We start from the raw sequence: 24,267 nt of genomic DNA on the forward strand, positions 1-24,267 counted from the left end.
CAGCACACACATTGCTTTTTTTTTAAAAAAAACAACCTACAGGGAATCCCTTTGAACACAGAAGGGCTGTTTTTAAAAGCCTTTATGACTTCGCTCTCCAGAACGTGCATTTCATGATGCGACAGGCAGCGCCGTGAATCAAAGGCGCCGAGCCAAGCGGCAGGCACGCACCCTCCCTCGCCTCCCGGCACTGGCGGGCGTCTGCTTACCTTGCCTATTCAAACACACACCCTGGCAGGACCCGCCGCGGCCCTGACAACAGGAGCCTGTCCCCGTGTTCAGGCCGTAGGCTCCATGGACTTAGGGCTTTGCACCCTTTTCCCTGTGGGGTCACCATGGCGGGTTCTCTGCTCTTAGTCAACTAGAGACCCGGTGCACGAGATTCGTGCACTTCGGGTGGTGGTGGTGGTGGTGGTGGGGGGGGGTCCCTCAGCCTGGCCTGCGCCCTCTCGCAGTCCGGGAGCCCTGAGCGCTGTGGCCGCTGTGCTCGCCAGCAGTGAGCCCAACTTCTGGCCGAGCGACGCTCCCCCTGTGGGAGTGGACTACGTTGAGCGCCTGCCCCCTGGTGGTCAGTGCGCGTCATAGCGACCGGTCGTTCCACCGTTCGGTCAATTTGCACAGTAGCCTTTTATTATATAGGATATTAAGAACGCTGAAGGTACTTCTGAAAGATTGCTGTTTGCAATTCTGAGCATCTTTTTTTTTCCTTAAAAGTTATATTTTTATTGATTTCAGAGAGGAAGGGAGAGGGAGAGTGAGAGATAGAAACATCAGTGAAGAGAGAGAATCATTGATCGGCTGCCTCCTGCACGCCCCCTACTGGGGATGGAGCCCCCAACCTGGGCATGTGCCCTGATGGGAATCGAACTGTGACCTCCTGGTTCATAGGTAGAAGCTCAACCACTGAGCCACGCTGGCCGGGCCTGAGCCCCTTTTTAAACACACTTGAGCTCAGGTGAGCTCACACCAACATCCTCATGTTTCTGGCTGCAGCGGGTGAGACCTTGTCCTGCTAATGCCTACAGCTGGGTCGCCACATACTCGGACCTTCGTAGAAATTAACGTCGAGATGGTGGCTGAGGAACCGTGAACTACATGTGGCCCCGTCTGGTGATCACGCAGGTCACGCACTCGCTGCCTGGGGACCCTGGTGGACAGAACAGCTCCAGTTTCAAAAGGTCATGGAGAAGCAGACGGAGCAGTTCCTTCCATTGGCCGCGCTGCCTGGACCATATGACGGCGGGCGGGTAAGCCGGTGTGCTGGGGGCAGACCTTCGAGGGTAGTGTAGTAGCTGCAGGCGGCGTCATGTCATTTAGCGGGAGGGCCTCCAGGCCGCAGTGACCGGGAAGAACGGGGAAAGGATTGCACACTGCAACTTGCAAACCCCACGCATGGAACAAAGAGGCCAAACTCAGTGCTGTGTCCATGAGCAGGCTGGGTGCCTGCTGGGTGCCCACGGAGGCCCTGGGAGGTGTGTCCCCCATGAGGCTGGGTGCCTGCTGGGTGCTCACAGAGGCCCTGGGAGGTGTGTCCCCCATGAGGCTGGGTGCCTGCTGGGTGCTCACAGAGGCCCTGGGAGGTGTGTCCCCCATGAGGCTGGGTGCCCTGGGCCCTGGCTGTGCCCACGGAGGCCCTGGGAGCTGTGTCCCCCCTGAGGCTGGGTGCCTGCTGGTGCTCACCGAGGCCCTGGGAGGTGTGTCCCCCCATGAGGCTGGGTGCCTGCTGGGTGCTCACCGAGGCCCTGGGAGGTGTGTCCCCCATGAGGCTGGGTGCCCTGGGCCCTGGCTGTGCCCACGGAGGCCCTGGGAGCTGTGTCCCCCCTGAGGCTGTGTGCCTGCTGGTGCTCACCGAGGCCCTGGGAGGTGTGTCCCCCCATGAGGCTGGGTGCCTGCTGGGTGCTCACTGAGGCCCTGGGAGCTGTGTCCCCCATGAGGCTGGGTGCCTGCTGGGTGCTCACCGAGGCCCTGGGAGCTGTGTCCCCCTTGAGGCTGGGTGCCTGCTGGGTGCTCACCGAGGCCCTGGGAGGTGTGTCCCCCATGAGCTGGGTGCCTGCTGGGTGCTCACAGAGGCCCTGGGAGCTGTGTCCCCCATGAGGCTGGGTGCCTGCTGGGTGCTCACCGAGGCCCTGGGCTTGGAACCTGGAGGCCCTCCTGGTTGGGAATGGGGAGACTTGGGTCAGTTGTTCCACATGGACTATGGGGGTGTGGGGCGGGGAGCATCTGTCTTGTTGGCTCGATTGTGCTGCATAACCCCCCCCCCCCCCCCCCCCTGCCCAGGTCCGGCCTCCAGGGTCCCCTCCTGCTCCCCCTGGGCCTGCGCCTGTGCTTGGCTTGTCAGGGCTCAGCAGTGCCACTGCCCGCGGAGCTGGGTGGAGGGGAGAGGGTGCGCCGGGGGGCGTGTTACACATGCCCCTGGCCCGTCTCCGGCACGGCCCCGTCTGGCAGGGGGGACATGCGTGGCGAACAAGCTTCGGGGAAGATCCCAACAGACGAAGGCAGCCGTTTCACTGCTGAAAGGCAGAATGGAGGGGCGCGGGGCAGGTGCCAGGGGGAGAGGGGGTTGCGGATAGATTCCTGGTGTGAATAACTCGCTCCCATGGGCGAGCGGCGCTTCTAGAAGCCACACCTGGGGAAGCAGGTGGGCCCACTTAGCGCATGCCAGGTGCTATGTACTCAGGCCCTTTTCCAAGTAATCATAAGGGAAGAAGGGGGGGCGAAGGCAGGGAGGGAGGGAGGAAGGGGCAAGGAGAGAGCAGGGCAGGGTGGTGAGGGGGAGAGAAGGAAGCAGGAAGGAGGGATGATGGGAGGGGGGAAGGGGTGCGGGAGGGAGGAAGGAAGAAAACCTCCAAGTGCGCACCTGGACCCTTTCCAGCCTGGCTCAGCCCGTGCCCAGTGCCCACCACCTGGGAAGGGAAAGCCAGACGCGCAAAGCGTGGACGGACGCAGTGGGGCCCCATAACCCCCCTTCCCAAGGCCGCAGCTCCCTGCCCAGGCCCGGGCGTGTCCACACCTGACGCTGACCTGGATGGCGGGGCAGGAAGGAGCGAGCGCGGCGGGTGGAGGAGCCGGCGTGGGAGGCCGAGCCCCCCGAGACGAGTGCGCGCTGGGGACCCGTCACCATCGCCCTCCCTTTGCGCGCGCCCAGGCTGGCAGCCCTTAGACCCGCCCACCCCCCGGCCCCCCTGTCACTCACTCTCCTCCCAGCCAATGGCGCGGCGTCTGTCACCACCTCCCCGCCCCCGAGGCCGAGCCGGGCGGGAGGCGGGCGGGGAGCGCCGGAGCTGGAGTTGAATGATTGAACTTTGCAGCCGAGTCGCATCGCCGCGCGGTCCCCGGCGGAGCTGGGAGCCTCGGCCCCGCGCCCCACCGCAGCCATGGTGCCCCGGGCGCCCGGCGCGGCGCTGACCCTCTGCCTCTGGCTGGCGGCCTGCGGGCGCAGCCTGGCGGCCCGCTCGGGGGCGGCGGCGCGGCGGCCGGACGAGTCGTGGTCGGCCGGGAGCGTCCCGCGCGCCCGCTGCGCCTCCCGGTGCCTCAGCCTGCAGCTCACGCGCCTCTCCGCCTTCTTCCAGCTCTTCCAGGTACGGCGTCTCCCCGGCCTCGGCCGCTGCGGGCTCGCGGGGGCGCACGGGGGGCGCACGGGGACGCACGGGGGCGCGCGCCTCGGCCTCGGCGCCCAACTTCTCGCCAGCGCGGCCGGCAGGTCCGCTGTCCCTCCGCGTGGACTTGCTGCCCGGGGCCTCGGACCCTCTTTCCAGCCGCCTCCCGCAGCGGAAAAGAGAAGCAGGGCTGCAGCCCGCCTCCCCAGCTGCCTTCCCCCGGCGGCCCACCGCGGGCGCTGTCTTTGCGGACCGAGCGCAGCCCGGTAGATTCCGACGGTGGGCGTGTGGGGTCGGTAGTTTCCCCGGGACTGCGGCGCGCGCGGACCCGGCGCTGGTGGCGAGGCGGGGCCGGGTGCTCCGGGGGGGCCTCGGCGCCGTGGGCGCAGCGAGCTAGGCGGGAGGCGGGGGGCGCGCCCGGGACCCGCGCGACGTGCCCGGCCCCGCAGGTGCCGGCGGGCCGATGCTTGAAGCCTCCGAGCCTCGGGGAGGGCACCCCGGCCGAGGAGCGTGGGGCCGGGCGTGGTGGTGCGCGCGCCCCCGTTCTGAGCCCCAACGCTTCGGGGTCTTGTCAGTGAATTCGGAAGAGATGGAGGGGACGCGAGGCCAGAGGGGCGGCGTGCGGATGCTCCCAGCAGATCCGGGGGTCCGTCATTATCCGCCCACCCCCGAGGGTGGGGAGCGTGTGTGAGTGTGTGTGTGTTGGGGGGCAGGTGCGCTTGGCACAGTGGCGGGACCCCAGTGGGGACCCGGGGCCGGGTGCGGGGGCGCACGGCCGCCGGGAGGGGCTGGGCGGAGGCGCACCGCGCAGCTGCCCGCCCCAGGGCCCCAAGCGTGCGCTCTCTGAACCCGTCCTCTCCTGCGCCCTTGGCCTCCATCTGCCCTCGCCCCCGCCCTCACCTTCCCACCTGTTGTCGGTCCGGCTTCTCGCCCCAGGGAACCCTGGGGAGGTCGGGAGGAGACGGGCAGAGGCGGGGGTGGGGGTGGGGGTGGGAGGCCTCTGCCCTGAAGAAACAGGCTGGCCCCAGCGAGGGTGGCTCAGCGCGCGCCTGCGGACGTAAGGGTCCCGGGTTCGAATCCCGTCAAGGGCACTTGCCCCGGTTTGCGGCTCCAAGCCCAGCCCTGGTCGGGGCGCCTGCGGGAGGCAGTCAATCAATGTGTCTCTCTCTCACATCGGCGTTTCTCTCTCTGTCTTTCCCCCTCCTCCCTCCCACTCTCTCTAAAAATCAACAATAACATTTTTTAAAAAAAGGAGGAAAAAGTCCGCTCCGGGTGGAGATTCCCTGTAGGATTTGAGGAATTTGCCTGAGTGTGCGGTTCTGTTTCTTCTCCAAGAAGCAACACGTAGCGGTTTCCGAGACCGGGGCAGCTCCGCGGTCCCCCTGGATGTGGGGGAGGGAGGACCGAGGGCCCGTCTTCCGCGGCGGTGGCATTCCTGGAGGGCTTCCTGGAGGAGGCGCCTCCCCCGCCGCCAACCTGGCTCCGACCCCGCCCCGCCCGGAGGGTCACCCACGCTGCTGTTTCAACTACAGAAAAAAAAAAAAACGCCACAAAACAGGGCCGCGCGCTCCCTCCTGGGGAAGAAACAGTCTCCTTTTCTTTCTTGCTGCTTCTTTGTGCGGAGCCGCCAGCGGCCGCAGCGCGTTTGTTCTCTGGTTTCAGCGCTCGGAGCAGCCGGTGAAACCAGGGCAGCGCCCTGAAAGGCTCCCCTTGTGGGCTGTTGGCGGGGTTTCCCTCGGAAGAGAAACTGCTGACAGCGCGCACAGCGCCGGGGAATCCTGATCACATTTTAATGAGCTGCGCCCGCCGGGCAGGCAGGGCTCGGTGCCCGCACAGGCAGGCGCTGGGAGGCTGCCCGCACCTGTATCCAGGCCCCCTTCCCGCATGGCACCAGCACACGCTGATTGCACATCGACTCACTTTCCTGCTCCCCTTTAAAAAAAACACACAGTTTTATAGATTTCAGAGAGGAAGGGAGAGGGAGAGAGAGAGAGAGAAACATCCATGATGAGAGAGAATCATGGACCGGCTGCCTCCTGCACGCCCCCCACTGGGGATCGAGCCCCCAACCCCTCCCTGGTGCAGCTGCCTGCGGGCATGAGGATGGGCAATCGGCCAGTTCCCGGGGACACTCGGACGCCAATGACTGGCCACCCACCAAACACAGCAGGTGCTGGCAGCCGGGGGCGGGGGGGGGGGCGGGGGGAGGACAGCCACCGCTATATTCTGGGAGCCATCAGCGTGGGCATTGCCCGCCCAGGCCCTCCAGGCACCGCGCCCAGGTCCCTGCAGGCAGCAGAAGGTGACAGAGACGTGAGGCGAGGCGTGAGCAGAGAGAGGTTGGGTGAGGCCTGGGGTGCCGGGGTGCCAGGGAGCCGGGAGCCGGGAACCGTGCCTGGGAAGGCCAGTGGGCGCCATGTGACCCGAGGCTCCAACACCCACCGGACTTCACATACCAGACGCAGAGGGGAAGCCACTGAGAGCCTCAATCTGGGGGCGATGGAGCCTGAGCCCCAGGCACAGGTGCCCTGCTGAGCACGGGCCACGGCACTGGTTCATGCCCACGGAGCTGGCAAACTCATTAGCCAACAGAGCCAAATATCAACAGCACAACGATTGACATTTCTTTGGAGAGCCACATTTTTTAAACTTAAACTATGTAGGTAGGTACATTGCTATTCACTTAATGAGGGTGCTCCTAAGGCTTAGGAAGAGCCACACTCAAGGGGCCAAAGAGCCGCATGTGGCTCTCGAGCCGCAGTTTGCCGACCACAGCACTAGAAAGTGGAAGGAGAGAGAAAAGGGTGAGATCTTGTTTAGGCGACTCTCCCTTCCCTGGAGAGAGACTCCCTGCCCTGTGCAGGCTGGGGGGTCGCCGTGGAGACCACGGGTGGTGGCAGCAGTCAGCTGAGCCTCGAACCTGTGGGGGGACCACCTCACTGCGGACTGGCACGCCTGCCACGCCTGCCACTCGCTCCTTCCCGGCCTCTGCTTCCTCAAAGGCGGCTCCAGAGCTTTCCCTGCCTCCAGTGGCTAAAACGCTGTGGTCCATTGGCACCATGGAATACTATGCAGCCCTGAAAAAGAAAGAACTCTTACCATTCGCCACAGCACGGCGGGACCTGGAGGGTATCATGCTGAGCGAACTGAGCCGGTCGGAGAAAGACACGTACCCCACGACCTCACTCCTACGTGGAATCCAATTAACAACATAAACTGATGAACAAAAACAGACCCAGAGACATCGAAGCACCGGGAAGGCGGGGAGGATGGGTGGGTGGGAAGGGATCAACCAAAGACCTTGTGTGCATAGATGCATGACCCATGCACACAGACAATGGGGGGTGGGTGGGGAGGCCTGGGGTGTGGGGCAGGGGCGGGCTGCCAGGGGTTCATGGGGGAAAGGGGACATATGTCATACTTTCAACGATAAAGACTGAAAAATAAAACCGCTCGGCCTGCACGGAAGGGAGACGGTGCAGCTTCTCTGCCTGGAGAGAGGGCAGCGGGAGAAGCGGGTGGGGCCTGGCGGGAAGCTACCTGCAGGTGCTGGCAGCCTCGGGTGCCCCAGGGCCCCAGAGAGGTATTGGTGGTGTCCCTGGGGTGGCTAGGCTGCCGCTAGACACAGGGAGGCTGCTCCCAGCGGTAATTGGGAGCTGTTTGTTTTGGCAAAAGGGAGCTAAGCTGCTGATTAGCTCCTTCCACTCAGAGGAGCAGCCGGGCCTCCAAGGAAAAGCAAACAAACAATTAAGATGTGCGAGGCCCCAGGTCAGCCGGCTCAGTGGTTTGTGGGGAGTGCACTCAGCCAGGGCGTGGCCTGTGAAGAGGTGTCTGCGGGCGGCCAGGTGTTTGGGGAGCCCCGGGGGAAGGGTGTGGTCGGGTGGGGGCGGGGGGGGGGGGAAGGGAGAAAGGCCACCCTCAAGCTCATGCTGTACACAGTTTCTGTGTTTCTAACGCAGTGCTTCTCCTGGAACATGATTTAAAAGTCAGTCTTACTGTGCCCGGCCAGCGTGGCTCAGTGCTTGAGCGTCGACCTATGAACCAGGAGGTCAGGGTTCGATTCCTGGTCAAGGGCACGTGCCTGGATCTCGAGCTCGAACCCCAATAGGAGGCGTGCAGGAGGCAGCTGATCCATGATTCTCATCATTGGTGTTTCTCTCTCTCTCCCTCTTTCTTCCTCTCAGAAATCAATAAAAAAAAATCTATCTATATCTATATCTATAATAATAAAGCGTGATATGCTCATTAGACCAGACAGTTGAATGTCCTTTCAGACATCATTCTGGACGTCCTTCCAGATGACCTTCCAGATGAAGCTGAGGCAGTGGGGGTTGAGGCAGAGGCGGTTAGGGGTGATCAGGCAGGCAGGCGAGTGGTTAGGGGCGATCAGGTAGGCAGGCAGGAGAGCGGTTAGGGATGATTAGGCAGGCGAGCGGTTAGGGGCGATCAGGTAGGCAGGCAGGAGAGCGGTTAGGGATGATTAGGCAGGCGAGCGGTTAGGGGCGATCAGGTAGGCAGGCAGGAGAGCGGTTAGGGATGATCAGGCAGGCGAGTGGTTAGGGATGATCAGGCAGGCAGGCGAGTGGTTAGGGGCGATCAGGCAGGCAGGCGAGCGGTTAGGGGCGATCAGGTAGGCAGGCAGGAGAGCGGTTAGGGATGATCAGGCAGGCGAGTGGTTAGGGATGATCAGGCAGGCAGGCGAGTGGTTAGGGGCGATCAGGCAGGCAGGCGAGTGGTTAGGGGAGATCAGGCAGGCAGGCAGGTGAGTGGTTAGGAGCCAGTGGTCCCAGATTGTGAGAGGGATGTGTGGGATCGGGCCTAAACCGGCAGTCGGACATCCCCTGAGGGGTCCCGGATTGTGAGAGGGTGCAGGCTGGGCTGAGGGACCGCCCTGCCCCCATGCACCAATTTTGTGCACCAGGCCTCTAGTGTATATACATTTAAAAAGTCAGTCTTATTAGAACATTTCAGAAACACATTGGAAAACGCTCGCAGCCTTGTGCGTGTCCATTTTACACTGTCCATTAGAGGACTAATACTGTGTGTATATTTATATAGTTTATATATTTTAAAACGTGTGTGCGTGTGTGGAGGCCTGAATTAAAAAGTTAACGCTATTGGTGCAGATGCTCACACCTTAAAATCTTCATCATGAACGCGTCGGTGGTGATATTTCTCTGGAGTGGACTCACGCGGGTTCATTGCGTAAGCTCCCCGTGTGCGTGTCCCTGTGCGTGGGCGCCGATGTGAGGGCTGGGGAGAGAGACTTAGGAGCGTTAATGGGCACGGCGAGTATTGACCTAGAAATGGGGGTGTTTCCTGTTGCAATTGGCGTTACTTTCCCGAAATCTGACTCTTACACGGTTTTGCGGGCGGGGGCTTGAAATGACAATATGTGAAACATGTCCCTATTATTCAAGTCTTTAAAAATATATATATACCATTAGCCCTGGCCGGTGTGGCTCAGTGGGTAGAGCGTCAGCCTGCAGACCAAAGGGTCCCGGGTTCGATTCTGCTCAAGGGCATGTACCTTGGTTGCAGGCACATCCCCAGTGGGGGGTGTGCAGGAGGCAGCTGATCGATGTTTCTCTCTCATCGATGTTTCTAACTCTCTCTCCCTCTCCCTTCCTCCCTGTAAAAAATCAATAAAATATATATTTTTAAAAATCCATGGAAAAAACATCCTCCGGTGAGTCGCTTCCTCTTTGCGCCCATCAGATACATCCGTGGGTCTCCCCGGCCCAGCCCAGCCTGCGGCCGCCGCGCCGTCGGAGCGAACGGGTCCAACGCACGTTCCTGACATTTCTGTTCTCTGCACCGGCATCTTCGGAAAAAGTGGGGTTTCCTTTGGATTCGCTGAGACAGTGAGAACAGGTCCAGGGCAGGGCCCTCGGCAGCTGGGCATGGTGACCCCTGGCCCTGGCCGGCGGCCGGGCTCCCAATCCGGCTGCTAATGGCTTGCAGATGCTGCCTCAGGACGAAGCTTGGCCCGGGTGCATCTTGCAGGAACTGAGGCGTCGCCCCCTGGATGAGGGCTGGTCACGGGCAGGGCTCGCCACTGAGGGCAGAGGGAGGCCCACTGGCTGGTCAGCTGGGGGGGCCCCGTCACGCCCCTGACCATTGCCTGGGACCGGCTCAGGCAGGGCTGTGGCTGAGACACACCCCTACCAGCTCCCCCGCCTCCTCTCCTGCCTTCCCCTCCCTCCCGGAGCTGCACCCCCTACATCACACGCACACACCCAGCCGCCTGCCTTCAGGGGCACCTGACAGGGTCACACGTGTGTGCTTGCGGTCAGACAGCTGCTGCTGCGGAGGCGGCTCGCTGGCTCACTCCAGCACATGCACAGGGCACACGCCCGGGTCGCGGGCTCCATCCCCAGCAGGGGGCGTGCAGGAGGCAGCCGATGCATGATTCTCTCACATCATCCATGTTTCTATCTCCCTCTCCCTCTCCCTCCCCTCCCTCTCTCTGAAATCAACAAAAACATATTAAAAAATAAAATAAAAACGTCACACAACATCCGGGGATTGCAGCCTTTACTTTAGGCAAACGGCCATGGAAAAGTTAAAAAAAAAAAGCAAGTTCCTCCTCACTGTCGCGCCCGGCGACCGCTGCTGCCCTTTGAAATCCCGCGGCTAATTCCCAAACAAGTGACAACCCCCGGGGTCCAGAAACGGAAACGCAGAACGGGGAGGGCATCTGTTGAGACGGCAACGATTCATCACTTTCCAGGCTCCCATCCGTCATCCCGGCGTTCGTCCGTCCGTCCGTCCGTCCGTCCGGGACAAGAGCAGGGGCGGGAGTTTGTTGCCATGTGCGGTTCAGGGATGTTACCTCTGTTTCCGGTTTGCACCTTCCTTCCTGCTCCGCTGTCATAGTCTACACGTCGGTCACTGATGTTGGAGACACATCCACTGGCCGCCTGCACGCCCTCTGCTCCTCTCCCTTCATCTCCGCTTCCTTCTCCTTGTTCTCCTCCTCCTCCTCTTCTTCCACCTGCTCTTCCTGCTCCTTCTTTTCCCTCTCTTTCTTTTTAAAAAAAAAAATATTTTATTGATTTTTTACAGAGAAGAAGGGAGAAGGATAGATAGTTAGAAACATCGACCAGCTGCCTCCTGCACACCCCCCACTGGGGATGTGCCCGCAACCCAGGTACATGCCCTCGACCGGAATCGAACCCGGGACCCTTCAGTCCGCAGGCCGACGCTCTATCCACTGAGCCAAACCAGTCAGGGCCTCCCTGTCCTTCTTGTTCTCCTCCCACACACCCCCTCCCCGCAACCAGGGCTTAGGATCGGGCCTGCAACCCAGGCACATGGAATCGAACCCGTGACGAGGAATCGAACCCGTGACCCTTGGGGTTTGAGCCCCCGCCACCGGGGCATGTCCCCCGGACTGGGAATCCAGCCGTGACCCCCCTGGTGCATAAGCGGACGCTCAACCCCTGAGCCACGCTGCTCGTACTCGGGCCCCGAGAGAAAGTGGAGCCGGACGTGCAAACCTGAAACATGGGTAGAGATTTGCGAGAGAACATGCACCTCACACGGACACGCGCCCCTGTGCCCTGGACGGGTTCCCTGGACGCAGGAGGCCTGCGTCTCGGGGCCGGGAGCTCGCTTCCCAGACGGGCCAGGTTCTCCTCGTCTCCGTTTCCTCACCCACAGACTGTGGGCGGGGGGAGCCCTGCCCCGTTGGGGTCTGTGGGACACCTGGCCCTCTCCCTGCAGCACCCCCTCATGCAGGGGGCGGGGATGATGATAAAACGACCGTCACCATCGTCGTCATCACCTGCCTCATCTCCACACCTGGACGTGTGGCCAGTCTCCTGAGGGACCCGGCCCACAGCACCGGCCCAGCTCCCAGGATGCCCACGCCTGCTTTCCTGGCAGCTGCCCATCTCTGTCCAGCTTCCTCCTGTCTCGCCTGCCCCTGGACGGCCGTGTCCCCCGGGGGCCAGAGCTCTGTGCACCGTGCATGAAAGACCTACTGTGCAGCAAGGGGCAGACGACCACCAGCCGGACGGACATCTGGTCGACCCACTCCTGCTCCGGCATCCTGCCCTACGGACGGATGGACGGCTCACACAGAGACGGAGTCACAGACTGCGCCCGGCCCTCCGGCCACGAGGGGCTTGCCTTCCGGAGCTGAACGGGGAGGAGGACAAGGCCAAGTTTATGCCCGGGCCGGGGTTGGGCGGTTACCGTCAGAAAGGGGAGCAGGAAGTCGGAGGCGGTTGCCACGACAACGTGGTGGGAGCCAGGATGCTTTTCAGTTTCTCCAGTGGCCGGGAAGGGCCGCGTCGCCCCCGTGAAAACCGTCCTTGTCTGGTTCCCATGTCCTCCCCCCCGTGTTGGGCTGGTTGCGCCCTTTAGAGTGAGGACTCGGCCTCTCAGATCTAAGTTCCCGACCCCATACAAATGCCTCCTCTGTCCCTGCCTCTCACCCCTGTCTCCCCTCCCTCCCTCTCCCCCTCCCCCTGCCGTGCCCTCCCTCCCTCTCCCCTCTCCCCCCTCCCCCCTCCCTTCTCCCTTCACTGGGACACTCGGCTGTGCCGTTTCGAAGGCTGATGACTCCAGGAAAGGACCCACACACCTGGAACGTCCTTTTCCCACGGGGCCGGAATCTGTGAGGAAGTGGGGACATCGCCTCCCCTGTGGTTTCTGCATTTCTGTATCCGGAATCAGGGAAGGAGAGAGAACGCCGGACAGAGTGTATTCACAGCCGTCACCTGGACCACAGGCAAGCGTGATCAGAGGGGGGACTGACTGCCCGGGAACAGACATCTGTCCGCAAACTCATATTCCTGTTATTCACGAGGCATGAGCTTGGATAATATATAGTCCTATATAATAAAAGGCTAATATGCAAATCGACCGAATGGCGGAATGACCAGTCGCTATGACGTGCACTGGCCACCGGGGGGCAGACGCTCAATGCAGGAGCTGCCCCCCTGGTGGTCAGTGCACTCCCACAGCCAACCTCCCTCGGGCCCTCTCCCCAGCCAACCTCCCGTGGCCCCGATCCGCCCCGATCGCTGGCCAGGCCGAGGGACCCCACCCATGCACGAATTTGTGCACTGGGCCTCTAGTATTTAGATATGTATACATCCATCTGAATACCATATCTATCTATCTGTCTATCTGTCTATCTATCTATCTATCTATCTATCTATCTATCTACATATCTAAGTATCTATCTACACATCTATCTCTCTACCTACATATGTATCTACCTACCTATCTACATGTCTATCTATCTATCTATCTATCTATTTACATATCTATGTATCTATCTACACATCTATCTCTCCACATATCTATGTATCTATCATCTATTATCTATCTATCTATCATCTATCTATCTACATATCTACATATCTATGTATCTATCTACATATCTATGTATCTATCTACACATCTATCTCTCCACATATCTATCTATCTATCTATCTATCTATCTATCTATCTATCTATCATCTGTCTATCTATATCTACATATGTATCTACCTACCTATCTACATGTCTATCTCTCTCTCTCTCTATCTATCTATCAATCATCTATCTGTCTATCTATCTATCTATCTATCTATCTATCATCTATCTATCTATCTATCTATCTATCTACATATGTATCTACCTACCTATCTACATGTCTATCTCTCTCTCTCTATCTATCTATCTATCAATCATCTATCTATCTATCTATCTATCTATCTATCTATCTATCTATCTACTGATCTATCTGTCCCCTGATTTATCTATCCATCTATCTATGACTCTTATTACATATTCAGATTTCTTCTTTGAAAGAATAAACTCCAATATACCCACCCATCAACGGATTGCACCCACAAAATCCTCTTTCGCGTACAACATGGGCGTTTGGGAAGCTGCTCCCTCATGCCTCCCCCTGAGGATGCAGGAAAGGCTGAGGCACTTGCGTCCGTAAAATGCAACGAGGAAAAACTCCGCTTCCATCGTTGCTGGCCCTTCGTTTGGTTTTTGTTTTGTTGTTTTTAAACTACATATATTTTTATTGATTTCAGAGAAGAAGGGAGAGGAGAGAGAGAGAGAGAAACATCCATGAGGAGAGAGAACCACGCATCGGCTGCCTCCTGCACGCCCCCTCCTGGGGATCGAGCCCGCAACCCGGGAATCGAACCCTGACCTCCTGGTTCCTAGGTCGACGCTCAACCACGGAGCCACGCCGGCCGGGCCCACCTCCCTGTCTGCAGCCTCTTTCCCTCCAGACGTCGGCCAGGGCTTGGTTACTTCTTTGTTTTTACTCATTCGGGGGACAGTCCTGACATCCTGGCCCCTCAGAACTTCTCCGCTGAAGCTTGAAGTCCTGGATGGATCGCTTCTGTGTAAGGCGGCCAGGCCGCCAGACCCTGACTTGTCCCTTTGGCTGTGACACCCACCTGGTGCTCACGGTCCTGCAGGGAACACGTTGTCCTTGGAGCTGATGTCTTTGCGGGCGCCGTCTGTCCCCGGCCGCGGTGACCGCTCTGTCTCCGCCACCACCCTCCATTCATCATGTCTTCTCCGGCGACCCCTCATTATAGCACCCTCCCTCTGGAAGTCCCTGTGAAGGTCACGCAGACCGTGATGAATGGGCCCGACCCCGCTAGGCCTGTGGGTGTGATTAATCGTTCCCCACTCTCCAACGGACGTCGCATACATCAGCGCCGGGAGAAAGCACGCGTCACCAGCAAACAGCGAGACAGAAATCCCGTTTTTCACACAAAAAAGGGAAAAACGGGGATTTCTAGTCATTCTTTCACCTGCTTAGATCTCCCCCCCACCCATGCAAATAAAACGCAACGCGTCTAAATATTGACTCTCCGGCCTCTAGGGGTTGAACAAGGTGGTAGATTTCGCTCTGACATTAGCCTAGCATTTATGGTGTGTATTCCAGGATGTGTTCCTAAAACTTTCTGTAGAGCCTGACCTGTGAACCAGCAGGTCACGGTTCGATTCCCGGTCAAGGGCACCTGCCCGGGTTGCAGGCTCGATCCCCAGTAGGGGGCGTGCAGGAGGCAGCCCACGCATGATTCTCTCTCCTTATTGACGTTTCTCTCTCTCTTCCTCTCTCTCTCCCTCTCCCTTCCTCTATGAAATCAATGCAAACATCTTAAAAAATTACTCTGAGCCCGGCCGGTGTGGCTCAGGGGTGGAGCATCGACCTGTGAACCAGGAGGTCAGGGTTCGAGTCCCGGTTGGGGCAGGAATGTCACAGAGGACTCCCGGGGGCTCAGTGTCCCGCTGTTGCACATTATGAAATCAAGTCATATATGACCTTCCCTCTGACGCTCCCAACAGGCGGACCGTGCGTGTTTCTCGTTTGCTGTCTCGTTCGGTCTGGCTCCCAGGTGCTCCCGTGATTCTCATGTGGTGTCGGCCTTTGTCTTGGGCCTTGCCGTCATTTTGGGGAGAGTTATTAGAGGAATTAGGGAATGAGCATCAAATGCCGGCAGGTAGAAGGTCCCCTTTGCTATGTATCTAGTCACTAGAGGCCCGGTGCACGAAATTTGTGCACAGGTAGGGTCCCTAGCGGCTGCCGGATGCCGGGCTGCTGGCCAGGGCCTTCCTTCGTTCCACACCGCCCCCTGGTGGTCAGCGCACGTCATAGCGAGCGGTCGAGCTCCCAGTGGGTCAAATTCCCACTCAAGGGGACAATTTGCATATTAGGCTTTTATATATATAGGTTTATTTACTTTTATTGATCAGAGAGGGAGAGAGAGAGAGAAATATCCATGAGGACAGAGAATCATGGATCGGCTGCCTCCTGCACGCCCCCTATGGGGGATCAAGCCCATAACGCAGGCATGTGCCCCGACCAGGAATCGAACCGTGACCTCCTGGTTCCTAGGTTGACGCTCCACCCCTGAGCCACGCCGGCCGGGCCCCTTTGTTCTGCACTGGATCTGAGAGGTTTGCTAGGAACTCAGGGGCGGAAAAGCCAGTACGATGGATACCAGGCCCCGGGGACACTGTACCCCCCTCCTTGGGAAGCCCCTGGTGTTGGATGACAATGACATGTCATTAGCGCATTCTGCGTGTCTTGTTTTCGTCCGGGAGACGGATTCCATGGCCCTCAGCGCTCTTCTCCGACGAGTAATTACACGGTGTCATCGACGCAGAATGCCACCGTTTACAAACATTTCCAGGGGGATCTGGGATCGCATTCTGGTCGGGGCGGACGGGCCTGGCCTTGTGGGAATTAACCTCACGCTGTCACAGACGGGGTGACAGGGGTGCCCGGCCACACAGGCAGTTGGCGTAGCGGCGGCTGTTGGCCACTTGCAGGAGGGCCGCAGGGGTCTGGGTCCCGGGAGGTCCTGTGAGTCACGGCGAGGAAGTCAGAATTCCAGGAGCTCAGGCCGCCGCTGGTGTGGCTCAGTGGTTGAGCGTCCACCTAGGAACTGGAGGTCAGGGTTGGATTCCCTGTCAAGGGCACATGCCCGGGTTGCGGGCTCCATCCCTAGTAGGGGGCGTGCAGGAGGCAGCCGATCCATCATTCTCTCTCATCATTGATGTTTCCCTCTCTCTCTCCTTTTCTCTCTGAAATCAATCAAAACATATTTTTGACAAAAGGTCAATGGAAAAAGATCCTCAAGTGAGGAATAAAAAAACAGCTTTTGCCCTGACTGGTGTGGCTCAGCGGATAGAGCGTCGGCCTGCGGACTGAGGGGTCCCGGGTTCGATTCCGGTCAAGGGCATGTACCTTGGTTGCGGGCTCGATCCCCAGTGGGAGGCGTGCAGGAGGCAGCTGATCGATGTTTCTCATCGATGTTTCTAACTCTATCCCTCTCCCTTCCTCTCTGTAAAAAGTCAATAATATATATATATATGTTAAAAACCAACAAATCAAAACAGCTTCTAATTGCTCAGGCTAACGGCTCACGCATAAGAACACCTCCTGCACGCCACCCTTCCCCGGCCGGACAAGGTTGAACGTCCAGCGAACTTGGCGACCTCCTGAACCCTGCTCCTCCGGCTGCCGGTCCGCCTTTCGTTTTTGCTAACATTTCTCCCTGTTACTCTTCCATTTTGTTCACGCATAACACACCCTCCCATGGAGACAACGTCCACCTTTCGTTTCTGCTAAAATTCCTCCTCTGCGGCGACTCCTAAACCCCCCTCCTCACTCAGTGTCACTTACAGTAAACAGCACGTATATCTTTCCAGACAGCGACAGTCCGGGGGGGCCGCCCAGACCAGCCCCGGTTACGTCCCTAGGTGGTTTTCCGCGTCCCTCGTGCATTTTTCTCTGCTTCCCTCACGGTTTCGGTTCCTCGTGGAAACCCTGCAACGGTGCTGACCTGTTTTTTTGCAAAACGCGTCACTGGTGGGGGCGCACGGCTTCCTGCTAGGGCTGCTTTTATTTATCTATTTTGTTTTTTTAAAATTCTATTTGTATTGATTTCAGAGAGAAAAGGAGAGGGAGAGAGAGAAACATCCGTGAGGAGAAAGAATCGTGGATCGGCCGCCTCCTGCACGCCCCCCACTGGGGATGGAGCCCGCAACCCGGGCATGTGCCCTTGACCGGGAATCGAACCCGGGACCCTTCAGTCCGCAGGCCGACGCTCTATCCGCTGAGCCACACCGGCCAGGGCTAACGCTGCTTTTAAAAGCCCGGATGAGAACATGGCCCAGGTGCCAAGTGAAAACATACTGAGATGATGCGTTCTTTGGTGGATATCTCGGGGAGAAACAGTTCTTATTTTCAGGAAAAAAATGAATCAACCTGAAGGGAGGTGGCAACGCATCCCAAAGGACCTTGGCCCCTGGGGAAGGGCTTGCTGGGCCCGGCCGGCGTGGCTCCGTGGTTGAGCATCGACCTAGGAACCAGGAGGTCACGGTTCGATTCCCGGTCAGGGGCACATGCCCGGGTTGTGGGCTCGATCCCCAGTAGGGGGCGTGCAGGAGGCAGCCAATCCAGGATTCTCTTTCATCATGGATGTTTCTCTCTCTCCCTCTTTCTTCCTCTCCGAAATCAATAAAAACATATTAAAAAAGAGAAAAAAAGATCAACACATCAAGGAATGACAAGTGCTGGCGAGGATGCGGAGAAAAAGGAACCCTCGCGCACTGCTGGTGTGAATGCAGACGGGTGCAGCCACTGTGGCGTTTCCTCAAAAAACTAAAAATGGAACTCGCATTGGACCCAGTGATCCCACTTCTAGGAACATATCCCAAGAACCTAGAAACACCCCTATGTTCATAGCAGCACCATTGACAATCGCTAAGATCTGGAAACAGCCTAAGGGCCCATCAGCAGACGAGTGGATTAGAAAACTGTGGTGCATCTACACAAGGGAATACTACGCAGCCCTGAAGAAGGAAGAACTCTTACCATTGGCAACAGCACGGAGGGACCTGGAGAGCATGATGCTGAGTGAGATAAGCCAGTTGGAGAAAGATAAATATCACATGACCATTTGTGGATTATAATGAACAACATAAATTGATGAACAAAAATAGAGACAGAGAAGCATCGAACAGACCGTCCAACCTCAGAGGGAAGGCGGGGGAGGGGTAAAGGGATCAACCAAAGGACTTGTGTGCATGCATATGAGCATAACCCATGGACACAGACAGCAGGGGGGTGGGGGCATGTGCTGGGGGGCAGGAGTGGCCAGGGAGAGGTCAGTGGGGGAAATAGGAGACATGTAACAGTTTAAACAATAAAGAATTTAAATATTAAAAAAAGAGAGAAAAGAAACACCCATGACGAGAGAGAATCATGCATCCGCTGCCTCCTGCACGCCCCACACCGGGCACCGAGCTTGCAACCCGGGCGCGTGCCCTGACCTGGAGTGGAACCCTGACCTCCTGGTTCCTAGGTGGACGCTCAACCCCTGAGCCCCGCCGGCCGAACCCGTTGCTGTGTCCCTGAGCGTGCGGCTGCCCTTCTCCGGGGACCTGTCTTCATGGATCAGGTCCCGGGAACAAGGCCTCAGCTGTTCCGTTCATAGCCGCCCGCCTGTGGCTCACACGTCCGCCCTGTGTAACCTGAGTCCCGTGGGAAAGGTTAGCCATTACGTTTCAGGAAAACCGGTCAGCCCTGGCCGGTGTGGCTCAGTGGGTAGAGCGTCCACCTGCTCAGGGTGGGACGTCTCTCGGCAAAACCCATTTCTCCTGTCTCGAAGGCTTCCGGGCGTTCATGGCATTTTGTGGAGCGGGCGTGACCCACTGGCATCTTCTCCTGGTGACGCACATTTTGTAAAATACGTTTTTATTGCCCTGGCCGGTGTTGCTCAGTGGATAGGGCGCCGGCCTGCGGACTGAAGGATCCTGGGTTCGATTCCTGGTCAAGGGCACGTACCTTGGTTGCGGGCACATCCCCAGTAGGGCGTGTGCAGGAGGCAGCTGATCGATGCTTCTCTCTCGTCGATGTTTCTAACTCTCTATCCCTCTCCCTTCCTCTCTGTAAAAAAAATCAATAAAATATATTTTTAAAAATAAAATAAACTATATGTTTATTGATCTCAGAGAGGAAGGGAGAGGGAGAGAGAGACAGAAACAAACATCCACGATGAGAGAGAATCATGGACCGGCCGCCTCCTGCACGCCCCCTACTGGGGACCGAGCCCACAACCTGGGCCCGTGCCCTTGACCGGGAATCGAACCCGGGCCCCTTCAGTCCGCCGGCCGGCGCTCTACCCACTGAGCCGCACCGGCCAGGGCTGACCGGTTTCCTTCACTTGAGCTTTTTGAAGGATTATGTTTGCTTCAAGGGGGAAAATATCAGAAGGCCGCGGACGGGGAAACTCGGCGGGTGCTGTGCAAAGGGCGTAGGGGGCCGGCGACGGCGCTCTGTCAGGCCTTTGAAGGCCTCGCCCGTTTGATCTGGCAACACCGATGAGAGACGGCGTGTGCTCGTTACAGCGGGCGATCCCTGCTGTCTGATCGCCACCCCCCGGGACGGGGTTGGGGCGGCCAGGGATGATCCTCCAAAGCCAGCGTCTCTCCCGCCTAATGCGCTTCGTCCTTTTGTGTGTCTGGCTTTAGACCAGAGCAAGACTTCACCGCAAACCCTGTGGTCGGGCGGCTTAGCTGGTGAAGGGATTGTGCTGTGCCTGAACCCACCCTCCGCCCCCCACCCTACCCCCCGGGGGCGGGAGGTTGCAATGCGATGGCTGCTGGTGTTTCTGCAGGGCCCACCTGCCCCAGGAGCAGGCCAGGTGAGCGGCACAGGTGAGGGGCCGGTGCGCACACCTGGGCTCCACACGGGGAGCTCATCGGGGCTTTACCCACCCCCTGAGGGTGGCAGGAGGCTCCTTAGAAGTCCTCTGTGGAGGCCCCTGAGTGATGGAGGAACAGGCCTGGCGGGTGCAGGAGCTCGAAGAGGGAGGGGCTGATTTGAGAAAACAGGAGACTCCCAGCACAGAGGAAGCAGACAGATTTTGGGGGTGCGTGTGGTGTGTGTGTGTGTGTGTGTGTGTAGATCATTTCTACATGGAAAAGCTCCTTGAATGAGGTCACAAGACAGCTGAGCCCGGCCGGCGTGGCTCAGTGGTTGAGCGTCGACCTACGAACCAAGAAGTTACGTTTGATTCCCGGCCGGGGCACGTGCCCGGGTCGCAGGCTCGATCCCCAGTGGGGGGCGTGCGGGAGGCGGCCGATGGATGAGTCTGTCTCATCGTGGATGTTTCTCTCTCTCTCCCTCTCCCTTCCTCTCTGAAATCAGTAAAAATATATTGAGAAAACAACGACGACAAACAGTAACCATGCAGACCAACAAAGGAACATCGATAACCTAACCATGCCCCCCCCCCCCCACATCCGCCTCTGTATTTTGCTAAATACCTTGCATGGATTATCTTTTAATCTCCCAGCCTCCTGGGACATGTCCTCTTCAGTCATAAATAAAAGCCATTTCCAATCAAATCCTCTTCTGGGCTTGCTCGCTGGTGCCCCAGATGGCTCGTTCTAACGACAGAGCTTTTTGTGTTATGACCAGAGGCTTGGTGCACGAAATTCATGCATGGGGGAGGGCCACAGCCTGGTCTGCACCCTCTCCAATTCGGGACCCCTCGGGGGATGTCTGACTGCCGGTTTAGGCCCGATCCCACACTAAACCGGTAGTCGGACATCCCTCTCGAAATCTGGGATCATTGGCTCCTAACCACTCACCTGCCTGCCTGCCTGATCGCCCCTAACTGCGCTCCCCTGCCTGCCTGATCGCCCCTAACTGCTCTCCCCTGCCGGCCTGATCGCCCCTAACTGCCCTCCCCTGCCGGCCTGATTGCCCCTAACTGCTCCCCCCTGCCGGCCTGATCGCCCCTAACTGCTCCCCCCTGCCGGCCTGATTGCCCCTAACTGCTCCCCCCTGCCGGCCTGATCGCCCCTAACTGCTCCCCCCTGCCGGCCTGATCGCCCCTAACCACCTCTGCCTTTGTCCTAATACTTGTTTGCTATTGAGTGGATGCCAGGCCACGTGACATGGTCTGTGTCTGTGTGTGTGTGTGTGTGTGTGTGTGTGTGATTTTGTTCGTTCCTGCGACCTCGTCCTTTGCTATATTGGGGGTAAACTGAGGCCCTGGGCTCCTTAGTCTCCGGCTCATGTCACACCTCCACTAATGGGGGGGAGGCGGCTTTTCACGTGAGGCCCGGCTGCGCAGCTCGAACGCGCTGTGAACCGTGTGAGATGAGGAGCCGCAGGGCGCCCAGCTCCTGACTTGACCCAAATCTCTGTATGCAGGAGCTGTCTGTGGCCCATCGTCCTGCGGGTCTGCGCTCCGTGCTCGGAGGAAGGGAGAGAGAGAGAGGGAGAGAAACATCCATGATGAGAGAGAACCATGGACCGGCCGCCTCCTGCACGCCCTCTACTGGGGATGGAGCCCGCAACCCGGGGCTGTGCCCTTGACCGGGAATCGAGCCGTGACCTCCTGGTTCCTAGGTCGCCAACGCTCAGCCACTGAGCCACACCGCCCGGGCCCCACTTACCGTTTTAGGGAGAGAGAAACCTCCCAGGATGCCAGCGTCCGGCTCCTGTTGGTGCAGATCTTTAAAAACGCCGCTCGCACACACAGCTATGCGTGGCGGGTCCCGTCGGACGGCCTTGCCCTTGTAACCCTGTCGACGTGTCATTCTCTCGTTGCAGAACAACGGCTCCCTGGACTGGTGCCAGAGTCACAAGCAGTGCTCCAAGGTATGTGCCCGGGTTCCCGTAAAAAGCGGTTAATGTTGCAATAACGACAGAGTCACGGGGAGTCGCAGACGCGGTAGAGGGAGGTGGCAGGCGCTCTTCGCCCGGTGCCCGCCGGCCGTTACATCTGATGATATTGTAGGACAGCGGTTCTCAACCTGTGGGTCTCCAACCCTTTGGGGGTCGAACGACCCTCTCACAGGGGTCGCCTAAGACCGTCGGAAAACACAGATAATCACATATTGTTTTTGTGATTAATCACTATGCTTTAATGATGTTCCATGTGTACCATGAAAATCCATCCTGCAGATCAGATATTTCCATGACGATTCATAACAGCAGCCACATGACAGTGATGAAGCAGCAACGGAAATAATTCTATGGTTGGGGGTCCCCACAGCATGAGGAACTGTATGAAAGAGTCACAGCATTAGGAAGGTTGAGAACCACTGTTGTAGAACATGATGAAAGCAGAAAATTGACGTTGGTGCAACGTGCACACACACACACACACACACACACACTCACACACACGTCTATGGGGTTTCTCACAGGTGCAGCTGCAATTAGCGTAGCCACCGCTGAAATCAAGATCCATGTTTGTGTCGGTATTTGGAACGACTGCCTTATTTTTCCTCCTTATTCTGTCAATATTTTTAAAAAATAGACTTTCAAGGCCGAAACTGGTTTGGCTCAGTGGATAGAGCGTCGGCCTGCGGACTGAAGGGTCCCGGGTTCGATTCCAGTCAAGGGCAGGTGCCTTGGTTGCGGGCACATCCCCAGTGGGGGGTGTGCAGGAGGCAGCTGGTCCATGTTTCTCTCTCATCGGTGTTTCTGACTCTTTATCTCTCTCCCTTTCTCTCTGTAAAAAATCAATAAAATATATTTTAAAAAATAAAAAAAAATAGACTTTCATTGATTTCAGAGACGGAGAAAGAGAGAGAGAGAAACATCCATGATGAGAGAGAATCACAGACCGGCCGCCCTCCTGCACGCCCCCTACTGGGGATCGAGCCCCACAACCCGGGCGTGTGCCCGGGGCAGGAATCGAACCCTGACCTCCTGGTTCACAGGTCGACGCTCAGCCCACTGAGCCACGCCCGCCGGGCAAGGTTTAGTCTTTAATGCGCTGTCCCCTGCAACCCGGGCACTGATGGTGGTTGTCGCCTGCCCTACCTCCTCCTCCCAAGGGTCATAACTCACTCCCTTGACGTTGCTTCCCATTTGGTTGGGGGGAGACCGGGCTGGTGCCTGGCCTTTTGCTCCAACCTCCTCGTAGCGCCCCAGGTGGCTCAGAGCCCGGTGGAGAGGCGGGGAGGGCGGGGTTTTGCTGGGGTGAAAATCTGGGCGGCCTCCTGGGACACTCAGGGGAGGCTCCGCCTCGGGAAGACACCCCACCGTGGCTCTTGAGGGTCTTTGTTTGCTGTGAGATGCTCGCTGGCTCATGTGGCAGCAGCTGGGGGTCCGTCGACAGGGGCCCAGGGACACCCACGTTTCTCGTGAAATTCAGGAGGGGGTGTGAAAACCGGGCACCCCCAAAACGCACTCTCTGCGATTCCAGGAAACCGCCCATCAAAATCACAGACGCGTTCCCGGTTTTAAGGCACAATCCAACTATTTGTACGATTCTCACAGACTCTCCGTAGCCGACTGCAAGGAAAAGCTCATGTTGACTAGCACCTCTGGTCCATCATATTTTTAAAAAAATATTTTCATTGATTTCAGCGAAGAAGGGAGAGGGAGGGAGAGAGAGAGACATCCATGATGAGAGGGAATCACGGACCGGCTGCCTCCTGCACGCCCCGCACTGGGGATGGAGCCCGCAACCCGGGCAGGTGCCCTTGACCGGGAATCGAACCCTGACCTCCTGGTTCATAGGTCGACGCTCAACCACTGATCCACGCCAGCCGGGCTCCCGCCCACACCTGTTGCTCCCGTTGGCAAATGACCAATTAACTGGGAGAGAGAGCGTATTGTGGGAAACTCATCGAATGGGGCAATTGGTTAATCCCCTGGATTTCGAAACCCACTTTGCACCAGCGACCAACATCCCCGTGGGCATCACCCATGACTGCGGGAGCCTGGGGCACCTGGGCACACAGGCTGTGACTGGGCACAGAAGCCGGAAAATGCAATGAAAACGGGGAAATGCTGCGGATTTGCTGGGATGAGGCGGGGCCCAGCACAAGGGCCAATGGCTTTTGTCCGCCTGCAGCGCTGGGCGCCCGGGTCAGCCCGGTCCTCACAGACCTTCAGTCCCCCAGGAGCCCGTCGGTCGGTCGGGGGGACGGGCTTTCACGGCAGATAATGAAGGGGCCGCTCTCCACGGCGCCTTTCAGAGCTCAGAGCCGGGCGGCGGGGGCGGGCGAGTTCATTCTCCATTTGTGCAGCGAAGGATCGCTCACAGGCTGCAGTGTGTAAGACCCCCCTCCTCTCTCTCTCTCTCTCTCTCTCTCTCTCTCTCTGTCTCTCTCTCTCTGTCTCATCACCATCATTGTTATTGGCAGTAAATGT

The 24,267-nt window shown here is 58.4% G+C and overlaps 1 protein-coding gene and 1 long non-coding RNA gene across 4 annotated transcripts in view; one reads left to right on the forward strand and one right to left on the reverse strand.

The window, feature by feature from the left end:
• The first annotated feature begins 3,339 nt into the window (after positions 1-3,339).
• ANOS1 (anosmin 1) overlaps positions 3,340-24,267 on the forward strand; it is a 58,196-nt gene continuing 37,268 nt past the window's right edge. For all 3 annotated transcript variants that reach the window (XM_070402718.1, XM_070402719.1, XM_070402720.1), the window contains exons 1-2: positions 3,340-3,578; positions 21,709-21,756. In XM_070402718.1, the coding sequence (XP_070258819.1) occupies positions 3,375-3,578; positions 21,709-21,756 (252 nt within the window). In that variant the 5' untranslated portion in view covers positions 3,340-3,374. The remainder of the gene's footprint in view (positions 3,579-21,708; positions 21,757-24,267) is intronic.
• On the reverse strand, positions 10,539-12,320 carry LOC139000583 (uncharacterized). The gene is made up of 3 exons (XR_011469640.1): positions 12,190-12,320; positions 11,585-11,741; positions 10,539-10,626 (listed from the first exon to the last, which is right to left on the reverse strand). It is a non-coding gene; the product is annotated as an uncharacterized lncRNA (long non-coding RNA).

The sequence above is a fragment of the Myotis yumanensis genome, unplaced genomic scaffold (assembly GCF_028538775.1).
Source record: "Myotis yumanensis isolate MYYU_CA2020_CCGP unplaced genomic scaffold, mMyoYum1.0.hap1 SCAF_24, whole genome shotgun sequence".
In the NCBI taxonomy this organism is placed as follows: domain Eukaryota; kingdom Metazoa; phylum Chordata; class Mammalia; order Chiroptera; family Vespertilionidae; genus Myotis; species Myotis yumanensis.